At 28.9% G+C, this 21256-nt stretch overlaps 2 protein-coding genes across 2 annotated transcripts; one reads left to right on the forward strand and one right to left on the reverse strand.

Moving 5' to 3' along the window:
• The first annotated feature begins 1019 nt into the window (after window positions 1-1019).
• On the forward strand, window positions 1020-2588 carry LOC116767023 (coiled-coil domain-containing protein 12). Its single transcript, XM_032657169.2, has 3 exons — window positions 1020-1396; window positions 1549-1669; window positions 2314-2588. The coding sequence occupies exons 1-3, from the start codon at window positions 1251-1253 to the stop codon at window positions 2524-2526; spliced, it is 480 nt and encodes a 159-aa protein (XP_032513060.2). The 5' UTR covers window positions 1020-1250; the 3' UTR covers window positions 2527-2588.
• Window positions 2154-19502, reverse strand: LOC116766931 (putative carbonic anhydrase 3). Its single transcript, XM_032657076.2, has 7 exons — window positions 19300-19502; window positions 6726-6770; window positions 6076-6240; window positions 5711-5849; window positions 5181-5286; window positions 3539-3766; window positions 2154-3287 (listed from the first exon to the last, which is right to left on the reverse strand). Exons 1-7 carry the CDS (start codon window positions 19343-19345, stop codon window positions 3030-3032), a joined length of 987 nt encoding a protein of 328 aa, XP_032512967.2. The 5' UTR covers window positions 19346-19502; the 3' UTR covers window positions 2154-3029.
• Between the last annotated feature and the right edge of the window lie 1754 nt (window positions 19503-21256).

Raw genomic sequence — 21256 nt, forward strand, 5'->3', positions numbered from 1 at the left:
ATATTACTATTACTTATATCACGCTTAATAAAAAATTTCTATATCATCATAATCTCAAAGTGGATCTCAAGAATCATCGTTGAACAGACGAGGTAACAAATATTAGCAAAATCAAATCTACTTACAGTCCTAGTATTGACGTACAACAACTATATCACGACATGTGATTTGAATTGCCCGCCACTATGAAACGAGGGGGACTTCAGTCAGTCTTGGGTTTTGGTATTAGGAAACGATACCCTGAGTACAAGTAGCGCTACCCGCCGCTAGAGTAGATTAAAAGGGTTCCAGACTGTCCACCTCTGCAAAACTTTCAACCCGCTCAGTAATAAAGGTGTCACCTGCTTTACAAACCACATTTACCCACCTTATATACTTATATCCTAACCACCCATCGAGAGGTCATCGTTACCGAAATTCCATTAAATAGGTCTGAGGATGCAAGTGCGTCTACAAACTTAGATTCTGATGTATGATCGTATTTCATTTATTTAAAAACTCATCACCCGCACAAAGCTTAGTATTACAACTTTAATTTTCCCTAAATAGTTTCTAATAAATCACTAATCAGCTAATTATAATTTATTCAATGGCGTTCAGAAGATTAATCAAAACGAAAAAAAATTAAACAAAATAATTAATTAACTTACTCAAGAGACTCTGTGCTCAAAATGAGTCGAGTAGCCCATTTTGTTTATAGCAAACACATGATGCTCCAATACTGTTAGCTCGGTAGCTAATATTTATTTATTAAAATTACTTATTATAACAATTTATTTTTACTTAGTATGTTTACTTACAAAGGATATATTTATTTATGAAAAAAAAGAATTGGATTATATAACAATCTCAATTTTAAACTAAGGTATTCTCAAAAGTTTTTTTTTACGCTATGGAGCATGGACTAGTCTTTTTATTACGCTATGGGTTCATGGCTTAGGGTTGAAATTTGAAATTGACATTTGTTTCGTTGTGACTTTGATATATTTAATGTCATCTTAAAAATTTTAGTATATATTTTGATGTTGAAATAGGATTCAAAGTTGGCTCTTTTTGTTTGGTAAAGAACTCAACATACAATTTATAAATTTCTTTTCACCACTGAAAAGAATCGTGAAATATTTATTTTTGAATAGTTTTCGAATTAACAACCAATAACCATTTCGAAATTTTCAATAAAAGCGTTTTATTTTTATCCAATATCATTTTATCAATTTTAAGCTGTTAATTTGTCTAAGTTGTTTAATATTATGATAATATTAGACACAATGGAAGGTGTTGGTGCTTTAGAAGAAGAAGCTCTTAAAAGAAAAGAGAGACTTAAAAATCTTAAACGAAAACACACAAATGACGAAACTGGGGACACTTCAAAAAATGAACCTGTTGTCTTGCCAAAGTAAGTTAATTTTAACTTGGATTCTCATAACCTTATTATAACAAAAACTAGGTAATTGGATACTGATTTAACGTTTGCAGTGTCATTATAAGATTTTTTCTCTACATATTAAAAATGTTGATTATAATTACATTACACTATTCATTTAATAGGCCGAAGTTCAGAAGCTACAAACCACAAGATGAGAACTTACAGAAAGAAAAATTACAAGATGCTCAGCCCGCTCAGGTCGAAGAGGAAGTTAAAGATCTGGTTGAAGCTGGCAAAGAAAAGGTGGGATAAAAACTCATTAAAACATAATATATAGTTATAAATATATTTTGAATAGTTTGATACCAGATCCGGTCCGATCCAGACAGAAAAAATCGAGTGTTAAAGAATTTTCAAGTCATATTGGTTGTTTGAAGTTATCGTTGCAATGTTATAGGCATTTAATTTAATCCATGACTTGTTGAAACACTCGGGGCTATCACTTTAACGGTATATAATTCGCTCAATACAAAGAACCATTATTAACTTTACAATTTGTTTTGCATCATTTATATTTTAACTCAAAGAATTACATGCTTAACTTTATTATTCTTCTTAAATAATCATTCTAAACTGTTAATAATCATTTTTCAATTAACATTACTCTAAAAATAGATAAACTGTTAAAAATAAATAGATTTGATTACCAATATAACCAAAAACTTTGAGTTGTGGATATTGAAATTTATGGAAATCTTTCGGATAGGAATGGATAAATAATAAGTCGTCTAAAACAATACATTTATTCTAATTCATTGACGGTAAAATCATTACTCTGTAAAGCTATAGCTACCTAATATAAATACCTAAGTTAATTAAGCTTTAAGCTGTACCTTACATGCTATACTTATATAAATAAATTTTTTAATTAAATTTATAATTTCCAGGTGGTACTTCAGGACTTGGATATATCCAGTCTAGCTCCTAGGAAGCCGGACTGGGATTTGAAGAGAGATGTAGCAAAGAAGTTGGAGAAACTTGAAAGACGAACACAGAAAGCTATCGCCGAATTAATATGGGAGAGACTTAAGGAAGGCAATGAAGAGAATTTGAGTGCACTAGTTAGTTTGAATGCTAATAAGTCTACCGAAGATGATTGAAGCATTTTAGAATCGCATGTTTTATTAAATATTAAGAATAAATGTTAATTTTATTTCATCAATATCGCATTATATTCTTTCAAACAAATTATCATTTGAGATTTTATATATTTTTATAAATAGAAAATTTTATCTTTAGTTTATCACAGACAAGTAATTTAGATAATAATGAGTTAGTATTAAAAATACATATATTACCACACTTTGTGTGACCGTCATCTTTAAACCAAATTCCTAATAATCTTCTCGTTTTTACAAACATTGCAGACATCTTGTTATGCTTTAACTATGTCACAAAACTACAAACATCACATACAATAACTAAACATATTATTTACTGTTGATACTTATTGATTTATCAATTTATTTTCTAAATATGAAATGCGCAAACTCTTTACAGTACCAAAAGTGCAGTTTTTTGACTGAACATTGTCTATTGAATATGAATTACATTTTCATTATCTTCTTTATCTACATACTTTATACAAAACAGTATTATACATTCAGTAGTGATTTTTTACTAAGATTGGTAACACACTAAATAAGTAAATCATATTTAGTTGTATGTTACCGCCGCTGTTGTGTCCGCTTTTCTTCTGTTTTGGCTTTGTTTTTTCAGTGTCAGGATCGTCAATTTCGTTGTATGTGAAATAATTATTGTCTACATTATAGAACACCGTCCTATCGCCTATAGGCTGTATTGGCCTGAAATTGTGCCTGATCTTCCCATTGGCCGACCGAAGTTCTCTGAAGATTTCGATCTATATAAAATAAGAGAAAGAAATTAATGTCTTTTTTATCATATAGGAGGTTACCCAAAAACATGTCATGTTTCTAAAATTATTGAAGGAAGCAAAAGTTTTTATTATTCCTCCAGTATATTTTTATAATTAAGGGAAAATTTAACGATTGTATAAAAATTTATATAACAAACTAAGTGCAACAGGCAAATATTATTTGTGTTTAGACTCCCTAAGAAACTGATAAAAGTATTGATGTAAAAAAAATGTACCTGTTCATGGGCCAATCTGACGGGTTGTTCGAAATCCAGCCATATAACCACCTCAGAACACGGTGGTGTGGTCAATGAGCCCTTGTACGTGAAATATCGTCTTAAATCTAGAGGGAGGATGTTGAGGAAAGAGAACGGCTGGCTCATTACTACTGTTGAATGTGGGTCGGTGACGTTTGTTAACGCTGAGGTTATATCATCGTAGGCGGGATGGTTGTGACGATCGAGCTAAAAAAAATTATAAAGTTTAAATTATTTATTTCTAACTATATTTTTTCTTTTTTTCCTTTAGCTATAACCCAATAGCAAAAATACAGATAAGGCTACCTAAAACTCAAGCTATTTTGAATTTGAAATTAAACGTTGGTAGTCGTTTTTCCTAATTATTTCTAAATATATAGGTAGGTATGCAACTCTTAAAATAAACAATGTTCGCCTTTATTATGGGAATTTGTTTGTATGTAAAAAAAAGATCGAGATGTGAACACATGATAGATCGTTTTACAACGTCAAACTATTTCTTATTATGCAAAATGAATAAAATCTTCAAGCTCTTGTCATTTTAGCATACTCAATGGTAGATCAAAAACAAGTGACGGGAGGAACAGGATTACAGCGAAAACAATTAGCACAAATCGTCACGTTAAGAAAATAATTCAAAGCAATTCCAAGCGAAAACTTAAGCTTTCCCTTTTCCTTATGATTAAATTTCTTTATGCGAGTCTTCAGACTTTACCGGTGACCGGCGACAGAAATTCGTCTTTACCGGTAACCATCCAATTGCACAAATAATATAAAAAGACTTGAAAATATGAGCATTATTAAATATAAATAGTCTAAAATCTAGATAACGAACGTGTATTACGTACGTATATGTGTATAGTGAATCATCGCTTGTATTAAAATAAAAATATTGATTTAGAACAAACAGTTTTGCTTCTTCTTGATCTGTGTCATTTCATATAAATCTACCATTTCACGAAAGTGTTTCGGTTTTATCTTTCCAATTAGCAGAAACAAGAACATACACACATACAATAAAATTAATAAGTACTTCTTAAGAACTGTCTGACTGCTGTTGTTTTGAATTTTCCGTTATGATTGTTGTGTTGCAATAATAAAATATTTATGTATCTAGTATTATTTATGTCATGTCTACTATAAGACTATCACCTTATAAGAAGAAGAATAAAACTACTTTATATTACTTACTTGCAAGTAAAAAGTAGAGCAATTTCTTGTTTGATTATAAATTCCATCTTTTATAATGTGATACGACTTATGAATAATACGGATAAAATGTTTGAAATAAGATAAAAAGCTAAGATCGATCTTTTAGTTTGAAGCAAAATAACCTCCCCAACTATCTAGATAAACAGAACGATAAATGTATGGAAAAAAGTTGTCCAACTTCCAAGGGTTAGTCACGTGAACAATCAAATTCACTCAGCAACACTTAGTCTATAAAAATTTAATTTACAATATTTATAAATATTTTTTTACAAAACAAATGAACTATAAAGTATAGGACCAGCTTCGTTTTATAATCTGTCATCATAATATAGATAATTTTACTTTGTTGTCTATCGTTTATTTTAAGCTGCCATAACTAAAGACAAAATTTGAAATTTTATTTTATTACCTCATAGAAGAACGCAAGAACTGTTAGGCCATCCGGGTGTTTAACGGCTTCCTTAACCGATTTATATACCTCTTTATAGAACACCATATGCAATTCCATAGGAAAACTGAAATAAACATATATATTTATTATTTTTATGACAAAAGGCTGACTATGTTTACTTTATTGTTAGTGTCTGAGAAGAAAAAACACGAAGACTCGAAAATAATAGACATAAAGAGACATAAGTAGTTACTCATATTTACAGATTACTACAATGTTTCTTCAAAAAAAATATGTTTTTTAGCCCGTGCTAATGTTTTAAGCAATTATAGTTTTATATTTCTAAACAATGTAAATATTTACATTATACCTATATTATTATTTTCACAACTTTAATTAAAGTTTCGTTAATGTCTCTTATAATTTAATATTTACAACTACAACCTGCGATTTTTAAATAAGTGTCTTATATGTCGTTGTATCCATCAGGCTTATGGATACGAATGAATGTAGCTTTAACTATTGAAGTTACCCTTAATCTAACTTGCCTTCGATGATTAATTTTATCTTCTGATCCGAGGGTATCGTTATCTCCCCAGTGGAAATGCATTTGACTGAACACATAGTTACCGTCCAGGGGTCCGCCACTGACTCGTGGATGTGGTTCGTTCTCCACTTCTATCAAAACTTAAACCAAAAACACCATGAATCAATTTACAGCAATACCATAGATATAAAAAAAATATTTTAAAGTTACAACCGATTATGTTTTATTGTTAGTGTTTTGAAACTATATGTTTCCGAATTCGAAACAATGAACATATTTCCTGCAGAATACTTCATTTACAATAATAATTTACGACTAGCCTTGAGGTGTTCAGGTATTCAGTTCCAAAATATATTTCACACTCACCCGTGTGTCCATTGTTCGTTACGTGAACATCGTCTATGGGATCGTCGAATCCTATAAACACTATATCTGGTAAAGCAACCTGCTTTACACGCAGAATATTAATATTTATAGGACTCTGGTGTTTGCCTCGACATTCCCGATATGTTTCACCCCAATATTTGGGACCTGGAATAAAATTTTAAACCCATTATTTAGAGCCGACATTTGTTACATAGTTGTAACATTTCAACTGATAACGAGAGCACAATAATAAACGAAACTATTATTTTAAGTGTAGTAAATTTTACGACTTTAGAGTTTATACGTTCTTCTAGGAAGAAATGATTACAGTGAATATTACTTTGTCTTACACATCCATTCGATTTACTTAACAGGTGTATAATTATATAAATAGTGGATAATTAATAAGACCACTTCCTATCCTAAGTTATTTGTTATTGCAATTCAATTCTAATTCATTTATTCAATTAAATATGCATAATTATTTAAGTTCTCACAACCGCTTCGTTTTCTGCATAAAACATTAATGTTATTAAATAATTTGATAAGTAATTGTTTATTCTTGATACAAAAAGGATAAATGAATATGAAATTTATTCAACAATTTATCAGTTTGAAAGAATATAAATAAAAATATAATTATACTATACCAATAACTCCATCATAGCCGAAATCTTCTCCATGTATTGTGGACACTGAAAATAAAAATGAATAAATCAAAGTTGTTATAAATGTGACAAAATTATTAACTTGAAATATATTAATAGGATGCCTAACTATTAATAGTTAATAGCTATAGAAGAGCAGTCTTTCTAGTGACACTGCTCACAATGACCTTTTATGACGATCATATACAGATAGATACGAGATTGATCTTTAAATTGTGTATGTCGGATGGGCTAATGAAAGAAATCGGGTATAAATAATCCCTCCCTAAAATGTATATTATGTTACATTCTTTAATAAATAAAAAGGTCTAAATGAAACTAGTGTTATTCGGATTTACTACGCGGATTTTATTATTTAAAAACTACATAATCCAGTGTAATAATACAGTGATCACGGTTGCTGCAAAGTAACCGAAACGTCGGGATTATGTAGTTTTTAAATAATAAAATCCGCGTAGTAAATCCGAATAACACTAGTTTCATTTAAATGAATACTCGCGAAAATCTTATATCTCATTAAATAAAAAGGTCGTCGTTTCTAAACCTTTGGTTATATTTAATTCACTGTATACGACAGTTACATATATGTATACCCTTTGTTCACTTACTGACGCCGGAACCTCTATACCACAGGAAATGTATAAATAAATTATACTAGTGACATCGCTCACTCCGCAAACTATTTTACTATTTATAATATAATAACCAAGCGATTCCAATGACAACGTGTTTATGACGCAATGAAAAAAATATTAAATCATAGTTTAGTACAGCAGACACTCCAGTCTATTGCGTTTTCAGATTTTGTGAGAAGCGAAACACGTACGTTCCAAGGTGGTATACGCTCAAACATAGCAATAGGAAGACAAGAAATTGATTTCAAAGAAGACTACATTTTCTTTCAATATATTTATGTTTCAATTTACTACATGGAACAACTTAAATTTTATGAGATTTTATACATATACTCGTTCAGTTTATTAAGTTTAAAAATTTATATAAAATTTTTAAAAACATTATGACGACTAAGTATACGTTATTATTGTGACTATTTCTTTTTGGACAAGTAATTCTTTAGGTACTTCACTTTGCTGGACCATTAGTTTACGAGATGAACCGATTTCGAAAATTGTCTCTTTAGATTAGAAATAAAATTAGGCGTGTCGAAAAAAATATGCTGATAAGATGGATTCGAAAAATTTTATGCGATCAGTAAATTTGTGAGGCAGGAAAATATTTTATTTCTAAAACCAATACGTTGTGTTTAGGTATAAGCTCTATTCTTCAATAAAATCACCCAATGATTGGTATTGATGAAATAAATGCAAAGCAATAAACAGATTTATTACCTATATTTAATAGCATTAAAATTATGATATATTTGTTATACTATATTACGTAATGGAAAACAAAATTTTGATCTATTGTGATCGATTGAATACGATATCTGTAATTATGGCACACATAATTCATATCTGCAATATTGCGTCTTGCACGAAACTGGGTGCCCTTGAATTATTTACGTATACCCTAGAGTCTAGACTATACAAGAATATTAAATTCCAGTATAAAGGAAAATAACAATCAATCATCATAATAATATAAAATTAAAATGGTATACATAAAATTACGATATCTTTCAAAGGACAATTGGCCTTTTTCTGATCAACTCTTTTTATGACAATATGATTTTAGGCTAATATTGCCAGTTCAAATCTATACATATAATAGGACAGTAAAAATCGAATGTCTGCACATTAAATATTTTTCCAAAAAACTGATAGGAGACAATTAAAGAAGAGAAACTAAACTAACAATTTTTTTAATTTTTGTCTGTCTATCTGGTACGTTATAACTTCAAAACTACTCAAGGGATTTGAACGCAGTTGGATTACATATAATTAGGAGCATTGTCAAAACTTTGTTTCGTCAAAATCGGTGAAGGGAAAAAGAAGTTATGGTCAATTGAAAATTTACTTCGAGCACTGCTTCAAAACTTTTAAACACCACAACTTAATATTGATTAGTTATATATTAGATAATTGTTAATTAGTTATATATGTTACTAAAAAATATGTTCTAATATATGTTAATTTTAATATTAAAACTTATGAGAGGTAACAAAAATACCAAATAACGCAGTACGCGCGGGCGCGGTTGAACTTTTGAACACTGTGCTCGATAGATGGCGTTGATAAAATACGTCATCAACCTAGATCGCGGTGTTAAGATTCTCCGTTGTGTAATCACTACCATGTTGGTTATGGTTGTTTAGCATTTGTTGTCATCTCCCTTCTGTATGTTATTATTTTAAGTTTGGTCTATATATATATGGTTATGCGAAAAGTAGAGGTGGCAATTATGAGATATTGGCATAATAGATTTATTTTGTCTTACTAATGTTGATAATCGATTATGGGATTAGCAACTAATATGTTTTTATAATCGAATGATATTAGTAACAAGAACTACTAATCGTGTTTTCAGTTTTATCATTTATATTTTATGTAGTGTTACCCAAATGTTATAACAAGATGAGACTTGACCAGTCTAGGTATGGTCTTGTTATTGTATCTAGAGTCTTTCAAGTCTTGCAATTACCTATTATTAGCCTGTCGCTATTTATTAAACATATTACTTGAGATGTTAGAACAACGCAACAGAATAGGTACCTTTTGAGCTTGAATTAATGTAGCTTTGATAAAGACCAACCAAATTAATAAATGTCTAAATATTTCATGAGAAATTCAAAAAACAACTGACACCGGTTGGGGCTTGAACCCACGACCTGAGCTGTCAGTCAGAGCAAAGTCAGTCTGTTTCTTAATAAAAGTTTACATAAAATAATCTTCAATGTACTAAAACATGGTTTAAACATGTAGAAAACAAATTAATGACATTAAATACAGTCATATTTTAAAGTACTTGACTATATTTTACATGTAAATGAATATGTATTTGCAAAAATATGTTGTGATGCAACAGTCCATATATCAATTTATTTATTTAAACAGTTCTGTCATATATTATTATATTCCTGCTGAATAAACCCAAACACTAAAGCAACAAATAAAACATTTTAAATATTACTAGTGTTATTGTTATTAGACTTTATTGTAGTAGAATTTGCTTATATAAAAAAAAAAAAAATAGTCTGATACAACATAATACAAGAACACTATTATGTATGGCGTGGCGTCGCAAGCAACGTCCATGCGAGCGAAAACCGCATCGTGTTGTCCTTGTCTCTCCCTACACGGCTCTGCTGTGAGTAAATAGTAAATACTAATTAGTAATTAGTAATTAATAAATAGTGTGAAATGTGAATCGACTTTCGTCTTGTGACTGACTACTAACTGCTATAATCGAGATATCTCGAGACATTTTCATAACCGAATGATTTCGTTAGTATCTCTCATAATCGCCCAGCTCTAGCGAAAAGCGACCAACAAGCGGGCAACAGCTTGTAATAAATATGAAAATTCACTGATTTGATTTAAATTATTCTGTAGACTTACGTAAAAAAATAGTCTTACTATAACAGAAGAGATTGGGAGATTTTTTAACATCCAGAAATAGTCCTGATGGGTATACCTATATTTAAAAATATACTTGAAGTAAGTACGAAATATTTTCAACAAAAATTAGACGTATGAAGAAGTTAGTTCGAAATATAAAAGTAAAAAGTGTTCGAGTTATATATTTAAAATTAACTATTAATTCTTATTTTAAATACTAATGTAAGAATAAAAAAAAATATTCTTAGTATTTAAAAACATTATTATTTTCAAATACGGTAAAAATAACTGTGCCATAACGAACTATTGAAGTGAATCAAGTTCGTTGATACGATTTATTGCAGTTTGCATTTTATGTCGTCTGACCTTCTATCGTTGCCAAAGATATTGTAATGAGTTTTATAGAACATTATACCAAATTGGGCTTTGTTCTCAAGAATAGACGAGTTAATATATTATATAATAGAGAATTCGAGCTAAATAACAAAATGAATGAAATTATATTGTAATTTTGATCAAGGTAATGTTTTGTCGTTGGTAATTTATTTAACTGTGTACGGAAAGGTAGCTCTGGTTCATTGATTGATATTTTATTAATAATTAAATTTTGTTATGTTAGTCTAAAGGCCGGTGTTTATTTATTAATTGCGATTGCCTTCACCGGGCATTTAAGGAACGTGCCTCTATTTTTTAGTAGGTAGCAACACTGTCCAAACAATGTTAATTTATACTATATATTGTGAGATCAGATATTTTTACAAATCATTTTATGATAAACAAACTCATAGTTCTCACGTTATTTTATTACAATGTAAGCTTTAGTACCTAAGCTTGATTTTATGGTCAATAAGCAAGAATTATAACTGAGGGAAAAGGAAATTCACGACATTTATCTTTTCTATTGTACTCTTAAACAAAGAGTCATTTTATAATAGTTTTGGGTCATTTAAGCGTTCAATTCGAGATTATAAGGCAATAAGCAGTTTTAGAGAAACTTTCATCATGGGACCGATTCAAGGCAACTTGTTTCGACATTTGACCTCATGACTTTGTAATTTCTACCATAAAATGGAACAGTAACTTGTAAGAATATTCCTAATTTATTCAAAAACTTTATTATATTTTGCAATAAAACACCTGACAAAGACCTTCGTCAGAAGGCTCATGTCAAATTTTATAATTAGAACCGTTTTACAATAGCAATTGTTTCGACAATTTTTCCATGACCGTTCACAGTTACAGTCGAAGGCTTTATGTCTGAATAAAGTAATTGTTCAAAAAGGTTATCTTAATTTGAGTAAAATAAAAATAAAAATCTTCTAATTCTTGCCATGAAACTATGTATAATATAGTATCTATATTAAAAGAACAAGCATCTGTTATTCAACAATTATACACGTCATAGCATAAAGCACTCCTCATAAATGTAATCTTATAACAAATGTATAAATAGATTATATAAGAAATATGTCAGTAGATAAATAATTAAACAAATGAGAGTCACGAACACTAATAAAATATTGAAGTGTTGTCCGACAAGAATATAAATCAGACCGAATAATAGATTTGAAGCACATCGCTTATATAAAAAATATAAAAGACGTCAAATCATAAAAGGTCGGTATAAATAAAGCTAGTCTTTGTCATGCGACACAAAGTGGTAACTTCATAATTCAAAACATAATGTGGCCAGTCCTCCCCGCTGACGATTTCCCGTAATCACGATAATTTTACATGCATTTATTATAGAATTATTTTTTAAGGCATCACCGCGGGCCATGTTTTTACAAACGATGGAAGCATTCGTTTTTAGAAACACTATTGTTTGAGTAATTTCATTAGTAGATCATAAATTATTAACTGCTAACGTAATGATATAGATTTATTTGTTTGATAACACTACCATCATTTGTTTAGTAAATTTCAAAAAAAAAAACCATTTGAAAATGATATTTCTTTCAATTTACATTAAGCTTTACCTTTATTTTTTTATTCTATAGGCAGTATAAATCTCGTGTTCTATTATAAATGCCGTGATTTTGAGATAATGATAATTGCTCGAGGTATATACCACTGAAATTAATATTATACATCCTTTGTAAGAACTCTTACATAATGACTAAAAATACGGAAAAAATTAGATGATAAAAACTTTGCTGTTAAAAGCAACAATCTTTTATAAGTTAATGTTTATTTGAAACATTTATTTTCCTTTATTTTTAATATTCTAAGAAGGTATATCTCTATATTTATTAGAAATTTGTTTTTTAATTTTTGTCAATCTTTTCTTTTTTTTTTATAGTAACATTTGAACCTTGTCAGTTGTCATTTTAATGTCCTCCGTAATTCGAATCAGATGTTATCTCACGTGTAAACGAAACAATATCCATTCTAGATTATTCTTAGACTATCAGATGAGATTTATCTGTTTGTATGTTAATTTAATATGTTAATTGTTATAAAAGATCCTTCGTTGATTCTGTATTTATTTTTAATGCAGAATCTCTTCTATGTTATTGTCATCTATTATAGTTGGACATTAGCTACATAATATGAGCTTGACACTTTTATGGCTATCATTTTCAACTGACTTCAAAAAAGGGGAAGTTATCCATTCGTCTATTTTTTTTTTCGTTTGTTATATAATAACTTTTCACTGAGCGAAGCGATTTTAAGGTTTTTTGTTTTGTTTTCAAATGTTTGAACAGTTCCAAGTCTATCTTGTTGCTTAGTCGGAGTTTGCATCGTTTGTTACAATATATACGAGGAATTTTCCATTTCTAAAAATCCCGATCTTTCCAATTCAATAAGCCGAGTTAATTATATAAATGAAAAAATGTTAACGTTCCGTATGTGGTGTAGTGATGCCAACTGGGATTAAATAAACCGAGTTTTAAAAAATATGCCATTGAAATACATACCTACAGTTTCATTGATTTTTCTAAGTGAGAAATTTATAATAAGCGAGTATGTATAAATAAAAGTTATTCTATTTATCTTTGTTATTGTATTCTTTTAATACTTTTGTCTATTATGTTATATGTTTACATGTTAACGTTCTAACAAAATATATGTGACATATTTTGTTAAACAAAATTTGACACATTGTTAGTGAGGCAGACATAACATCACTCACAGCTATAAAACTTGAAAAACAAACAAAGTAATTTATATATAATATAACTATAAGTTTAACTTACAGGATAAATAACAAATACTGCTATAAAATAAATAATGAATATAACCTTCTTGTCTTCCGTTTGTAAAATTCACGAGCACTTGCGACAAATGAGATATCAGTATAAATTTGTACAGGAAAACTAATTCGCTGTCAACTAAAAGGAAATTCAATTAGGTATGTAACCCTCACTCACGACGAAAAGGAAGTACCATTGAAACTTCCTGAACTTGTCACCCTCTTTAGCAAGGAAACCTTTTTTGTACACAGAGACATACGGTTTTTTATTCCTATCATTAAGAGTCAGAATAATTCTATTTATAAATAAATATTAGTGATATATATTTATGTATATCTTTATTTTAAAATTAAAAAAACCTTTTTGTGTGACATTTAGAAGTTTTATAAATATTGAGATGTACTGATGAAGTGTAAGGACTTGTCGACAAAATATGAGATATATACTTTCAGAGAGTGAATAAGTTGTCGTTTAAAACAACTCGGACTTACTTAAAACTTTTAAGTATTAATATTCGTATAACGTACTAGGATAACGAGAAAGTTACAGCGCATGGGATTAATGATTCCAAAAATTGTCTGTCGAAAACAATGGATCTTTAAAATAAACATGGCCTCTGTTATTCCAACACAAATGCCAAATTACTTAAAGAAAGTTTTATAAACAACTTTATTTGTCAAAAAAATGTATTAAATACGAATTTTAAAAAATCGTCTTCTCCTCTAAAATATACTTTACCGCTAAATTAAATTACATGTTTAAAATTTTACCGTAAACATACAAAAAACACTTCATTGGGAAAATGTGATTTCATACTTTCAAGAAAAAGAGAGAGCGTTTAAAATGATTTTATAACATCAAGCGCGGCTGCTTTAGGATTTGATAAAGATTTTAGTGGAACTGGTTGTGAAACTACTCCGTATGATAATATACTAATGAAGTAGTGTAACCTGTAAATGTTTGTTGTGTCCTTAGAAAGTGTTCACACCGTCAAAGTGAATACCCACGGTTTTGACGTTGCTCATTCATACATCTCACTACATCTATAAATAAAGGCCAAATTGGCAATGCTGCAATCTACTAAGTTGTTTTATGTAAAAGTTGGCAAACGAGCAGACGGCCTACTTGATGGGCAGTAGTCACTGTTGCCTATGGACATCCGCAACATGCGTTGCCAACCTTAGTCTTTGAGGAAAAGGGAGGGGTGGGAATAAGGAAATAGCAGGAAAGGGTGGGAACAGGGTAAGGGCAACCGGCTCTCACACTCATCGCACGACACAAGGTCATCAGGTCAGATCTTCTGTGAGAGGATGATACTTCCCCGGTCGAGCCAGCACATGTTCGAGCTGTTATTTGACCACAGCTAGGCTCTACCACCCTAAAAGTTTCTACCAACTACACATATAATTTGTATTGTTTAAGAGGATTTTAAGACATTAGAAGAACCTTAATTTAGAATGCCATTGCGTATTAAGCGAAACCTAATTAAAGCAGAAAATAGCAAACATTCAGTATGTTTTGATTCATTCACGTATAAACATAAATCTTTAATATGCTCGTAAATAGTTATACTTCAAAGTTGATGCATTTTAGATGCTGACGTTTGGTTTGTTGAAGTCCCAAAACAGAGCAACATTAAACACATTCAAAGACAATCAAAATAACATTCATATTTAACATTCTCAGAAATAAATGAATCATTAAATTAGGTATAGACTTTCTAGAATAAGATTATAAGATTATTAGGCGTTTGCCAGACCCATTACTCTTCCGTTAAGCATTTAATTGAAAACCAAAATAATGAAGGCTAATAATATATGAAAATTATACTGTCATTTAAATACTTGCTTGTTATATTAGACGTTGCTTTTGTATGTTTTGTATTTTAAATCCATTAAAAAAACATATAAAGCTTAACCCGTTAGATCACAAAAATAAAGGCGGGATTTTTACATATGAGTATTAAAAAAATTTGCATTATCATTCCAAAAACTACATACAGGTATGTATTATTCGTGTAATTTTACCGTGATGGATTTATCAATGGGTGCCTTCAAACTATCGGTGTTTATTTAAACCGCAATTAATCTTACATATCGCATTATATTTTACTTCAAGCACCAGATGAGAATAAAGATTTTTTTTTTACAAAAACATTAAATTATTGATTCGTTCCAAGACGTGTGCACAGACGACCATTGTAACCGCTACGACAAACGTAATGTAGAGTAAAAAGTATTCATGCTATGGATATTCAAAATTATTTGAAGTGTTTCTTTTATTTATGAAATAATTTTTATCTTTTAAACTTATGATCATTACGTACAGAATACAACCAAAATATGATGACAAAGCAATACAATAACTGTGTACTTCATTATTTATATATTTTATCTACTACCTTCTAACTAATTTTTTAGGTAACCACTCGTATGTTAGGCCTATATGACATAAGGTCGTGCCTTCTTCAAAATATTTTTGTGAAATTAGTATTGTTAGTATCTATACCTTGTTATTATTTTTATGGCTCTCAGTTTCCGATATGAAATTAATTTTAATATTATTTTATTTATTTCAAGTAACTTGACTCAAAGTTATAATAACAATTACACAATTTGAAAATAATCAAACGAAAATCGATAAATAACGATAGTTAATAAATAATAAAAGTCAAGATAAAATAATATAATAAAAATTAACACAATATTCTAATTATTATGTTAATTATATAATGTACTGTAAACGGCTCTAATTGGCTATGCAACGAGAATGTGCCGATCATAGCCGTGTCTGGAAATAAAATAAATTTAAATCTTCGTTATTTTTTCCAAAATTTTATAATTTTTACTTTTCTGGTCAGCTTATAACCAAAATTTTGTTGCAGATTTAAAACTTCCTCTCTTCTATATATAGATTTATCTTTTATTATATTCAATAGAAATATATTAGTTTATTCGTCTCGATGAAATATCAGATTTACAAAGGTACTTTCGTATTCACAGCGTTTGTACAAAATCGTTCTAAAACATGTATTAGATAGTACACAAATTAATTCTGCAAGTGTTGGTTTAATCCTAGAATTATATAGGCAATTGGTACTGCAGTGAAAGTTGTTTGTCAACGGTAAGTACCTATGTATTGTTGCATCAGGTCTCTTAAAGTATAGTTAAGCTTTCTCATTAAATTTATTGCGTCCTAACGATGCAATAAATTAATTATTACAGATAACCACATTTTCATTAAATTTATTTGATTTTATGTTACACAACATTTACGTTATACATTTAATAACTATCATAAATGACATAGGTTTTCGACATATATGAGTCCAACATAAAATGCAAAGTTCATTTACAATTTTCTTTTTAAAGATATTTTTAGCTACAAATATTATTATAAATATAGAAGTTATTCTATTGTAACAATACAATAGTACTTAGACACAAATATTTTATCACAGGTACTTTGATTGTGTGATAAATTGACACTTCGCTAATTAAACGCAAATGGCCTGATTTTCGATCGAGTCTTAAGAGTTATAAGATATTTACGTTGACTCAATTCGTTGCTTTTCCATTAGATCCTGTGTGTTTTTCTGTTCGACAAAAAATACATGCCAAATATAATACTATAAAAAATTGCATTACACGAATCAAATTACCGTGACACCTCCATAACACGATAATGAATATACCACAGGCGAATATTTTAAAGCATTTTGAAATTCGCATCCGCGTTAAATAATGAAATAATAAAAAACGAAGAATAAATAAAAAGAATTACATCAAATTAAAATGAACATAGATAGATGGCCATTTGTATTATAATATATATTTAACATTGTATTGTATTAAAATTTTAAATAACAGCTCTAGAAAACAAAAGATTTTTAACACGTGCCCGACAGTGTCATGTCGTTATCTTTTCGTAAAATCGTACGTTTATAGATCCGCCATTAATCACAATGAATTACGTGTATACTTATAATTATACTTAAAACATTAATCATAGTATTCAAATAAGAAATCCCGGCTTATCAGCCATATAAAATATAAAAAATCTCTGCTTTATTCTATTTTATTATAATGTTGTTGGTAAGTATTTGAACCTAGCAACAATATAATCTTAACCCTTCCAACTCATTTTTAAAGTAGGTGACCATGTTTGTTTTGACGGCCTTAACAATAATATTTCAAAATTTGTAGCCGGAAAACAGTGAGGTAAAAAAAAACATAAAAACATTCTCATCACTTTGACATTGACACAAGATCTTTTTAAATAAAAAAAAAAATATTGTGTTTAAAAGTTTAATGCCACGTCCGTGTCTTGACACTTTCCTTGTCAAACAATAAGTAACGCAGAAGTGTCCGATTCTTGAAATGTGTGATTCTTGGTTTAAGATATATATGTCATTTATTAAGTACCTACCACTTGAATAGTGAATCATTATAATAGTGATTATGTCGAGTAACATGCGCATCATTTTAATGAAATATGAAACATACCAGGCATTTATAATATAATTAAGTCTTCGTAAGTTAATTTACTTTAAAGGAAAACATACTAATTATGAATAATGGGAGCAAACAATTCCTAAAATCACGGGAACCGCAACTTTCATAATAGTGTCTTAGAATTAAAAAGTGCAATAAAGGTAAAGGAAGACAAAATACCCTATTATTATAATACTAGTTAAAATAAAACTAATATTCTTCGGATTTAGTACGCGAATTTTATTATTCTAAGACGTTTTGGCTGCTGAAAAGCAAGTTTTATTTCAATGAATACTTGCGAAAGTCTTAGATCTCATTATTATACTAGTTATTTGTTTTATTTTTTGTCAAAACGAATTCTTATTATTAAAACCGTCTTATATAAGAAAAATTATTTTAGACCATCTTGAAAATATTGATTATAAACTTCAAAAAAATATTTTTAAACGCATACAGATAAAATAAAATTTCTGATTTGACACCTTAAATGATCAGAATGTTCAGTTTGACAGATTTTTGGTGAAGACTTGTTTGTAATAAGTTCAGGGAATATTTCTAGAGGCACTTCAAATGTGGTATGATGCAAAACAAATCAGTCACTTTTAATGATTAAAATATACTAATTGTAATGAATAAGATCATTTACTTGTTGCGTGAGCGAAAAGAATTACGTCGCATAGGAATGAAAAGCACACGAAATGTGGATGACATCCAATTCTGATACGAACACGACGTTGGTTATACGACAAATAATTACACAAAACATTTCCGATAACGTCAAGATACGAGCAATATTATGAACTAAAAGATTTTTTTTATCTCAATACAATTAATTAACAAATACCTAATCTTTTTTTCAAACTAATTGATACGTCGTTCTAACATATCCTGAAATATATTTCAGAGCTAACGTTTTATGAATTAAATTATGATTTTATTTTGTATTTTATTAAATTGAAAATTAATTAATAATATTATATGGTAAGTTAAAAATTATTCGATGATAAAATTATGATAGATTTTATGTCCCCAACCATTTTTATGCTCTACGAAATTAATATATCTTTCTGCAAAAACAAATTATTCGTATTGAAAGTGTGAACTAAATATTATATGCCCTTATCTAACGTAAAAAGTAGTAACAAAGCTTTCACCAGCCAGCAGTCTTGTGGGTAATAGAGAACGGAAGTTGGGTATTTGTTTTACAATTTGAAGGTAAATTTTTTAAAAATATACCCTTTATTTGCAATTTTTTACATTTAAACTACACTTTTATATTTATCTATAGATAAACCCATATAGTGAATTAAATTTAATATTAAAAAAATTCAATAAAAACATAACGTACCTTGCATAAGCGTGTAAATTAAAACACCTGATAGTAGGACGCACATTATTCCACGACCATAACACTGTTTTATTTAATAAATGCAACTAATTCGCTACCGGATTTCTAAACAATGCATCCACTAATAAATTCTATAAATGTTAAGCGCATATTTGATCCGCAAGCGAACGTTGTGCGGGCGACGCGTCTGTAGTACTGTGAGACACGAATGATTTCCCTCTATATAAATGCCCTACAATTTATGAAAGGACAACAGATGTTTCACAAGTGAAATTTTCCAGTTACAATATGACTATGGATATATGACTCCCGTGACCCCACTTGAACGTAATAAGACATTACCTATTTAACTTATTAAGTAGGTAAGCGTCCACTGTTAAGTTAAATAAATATAATAAATGATTATAATAAACTAGAAATTAAATAGAAATTAAACAGTACATATTAAATTATTTGAATTGGAAAATACTTTAATTCTAGCGTCAATTTACAGCATCTAATGCTAGCTGTTGGTTATTTAAAAATCGTAAATCAATGCCAGTAAGAACATTTGACAATCTCAAAAGGTTTATCCGTGATTTTATATCCGAGACAAATGCCTTAATCAACAACATAACATTTCATCCTTTTCAGTAAAATGATAACATAAAATCATTATATTAGTCTTTTAAATATATTTTTGACTAGTATTATTATGAAAACTGTAAGGTAACCGCGTAACAAAGGTTACCAAGTATACAAGGATCGTGGCATTAAAAAAAAAATTCTTAAAAATATTGAAAGTCATAAATTTTACTTCTAATAATTATTGCATTCACAATTCACAAATTTTAAATACAGATTCTAGTTGAAAACCTCTACGTTTTTACATTCTCCAAAAAAATCGTTCATTATTTTTATATATTTTATACTAAGCTACTTAAAAATTATAGGAATAAATCGAGATTTAAAACGAAGCAATGGTAATACGTTTATTATGAATATTCAATTAGTTGTTTCCTGGTCAGATTTTTTCTATTTATAAACATCATATAGGAAAATGAACGAAAAATCTTTATGTGTTGTTTAATAAATAAATAACCACGTAGTGACAGACGATGTTAAAAAAATATTATGATAATTTGACTAAAAATAGAAAACAATAATTTTGCTTACTTTACAAGTTTTTTAAATTAGAAAATAGAAGTTAACAAAAAAATGTGATTGATATTTGGGGACAGAATTAATGTCAAAACAGAGCAAACAAGACTAGGTTTTCCAATCGCAAGGTGAAATTAGCGGTTTTATGTATAAATTAAGGTAAGTTACTTCCTTGTAAGCACGTTTTCAGTAGATCATTACTATAAACAAAGAAAAAATAGTTTTTTTTTTTTCTCTTCAATATACTAAATAAAATAATCAACAATGTAAAAATTGTTTCATTTAGATATTTGATAATGTTATAATGATTTTTTTGCTTTCAATAAAATAACTGTTCCGTATATAAGTAAAATATTGCTTTTGGAAAAAATTAAATTTGATAAAAATATAAATCGGATAGATTATTATTAAAATTAAATTTATAAGTGCAGTTAATTCTTTTTTAACACATACATCAAGTATCCAGTGTTAATCGTTTATTTCACAGGCACTCTATCTATTCTATAAACATATAGATAGTGTATTGTAAGATAATAATAAACTTCTTTGAAAAACTAGATTTAAGTAAGCCTTGTATTTAAACTTAGAAACAATTAGTGGAAGAGCGATGCTCTCTTAACACAAGCATCCAGAATACTAAAAAAGAGGTATCATCACTGTCATTGTAACTCAAATTAAGAAACCGTTAAAAAAATAATAATAAAAAAATCGTCGTCATTAAAATTAATCTATTATCACGAGATAAATTCTAATACCACCTACATGTGTACCCCTCTTTACTTGTAATCGGTGATTTCGCTCGTTTGTTTGTTCCGTA

The sequence above is a fragment of the Danaus plexippus genome, chromosome 10, assembly GCF_018135715.1.
Source record: "Danaus plexippus chromosome 10, MEX_DaPlex, whole genome shotgun sequence".
NCBI lineage: Eukaryota > Metazoa > Arthropoda > Insecta > Lepidoptera > Nymphalidae > Danaus > Danaus plexippus.

Coding starts and splice junctions, on each gene's coding strand:
- LOC116766931 (XM_032657076.2), bottom strand. CDS start 19,345: ATGTGCGTCCTACTATCAGGTGTTTTAATTTACACGCTTATGCAAG. Junction 6,241..6,725: donor CGGCTATGATGGAGTTATTG/GTATAGTATAAT, acceptor ATTTTATTCCAG/GTCCCAAATATTGGGGTGAA. Junction 3,767..5,180: donor TTCTTGCGTTCTTCTATGAG/GTAATAAAATAA, acceptor AATTTTTTTTAG/CTCGATCGTCACAACCATCC.
- LOC116767023 (XM_032657169.2), top strand. CDS start 1,251: ATGATAATATTAGACACAATGGAAGGTGTTGGTGCTTTAGAAGAAGAA. Junction 1,397..1,548: donor GAACCTGTTGTCTTGCCAAA/GTAAGTTAATTT, acceptor TTCATTTAATAG/GCCGAAGTTCAGAAGCTACA. Junction 1,670..2,313: donor TTGAAGCTGGCAAAGAAAAG/GTGGGATAAAAA, acceptor TATAATTTCCAG/GTGGTACTTCAGGACTTGGA.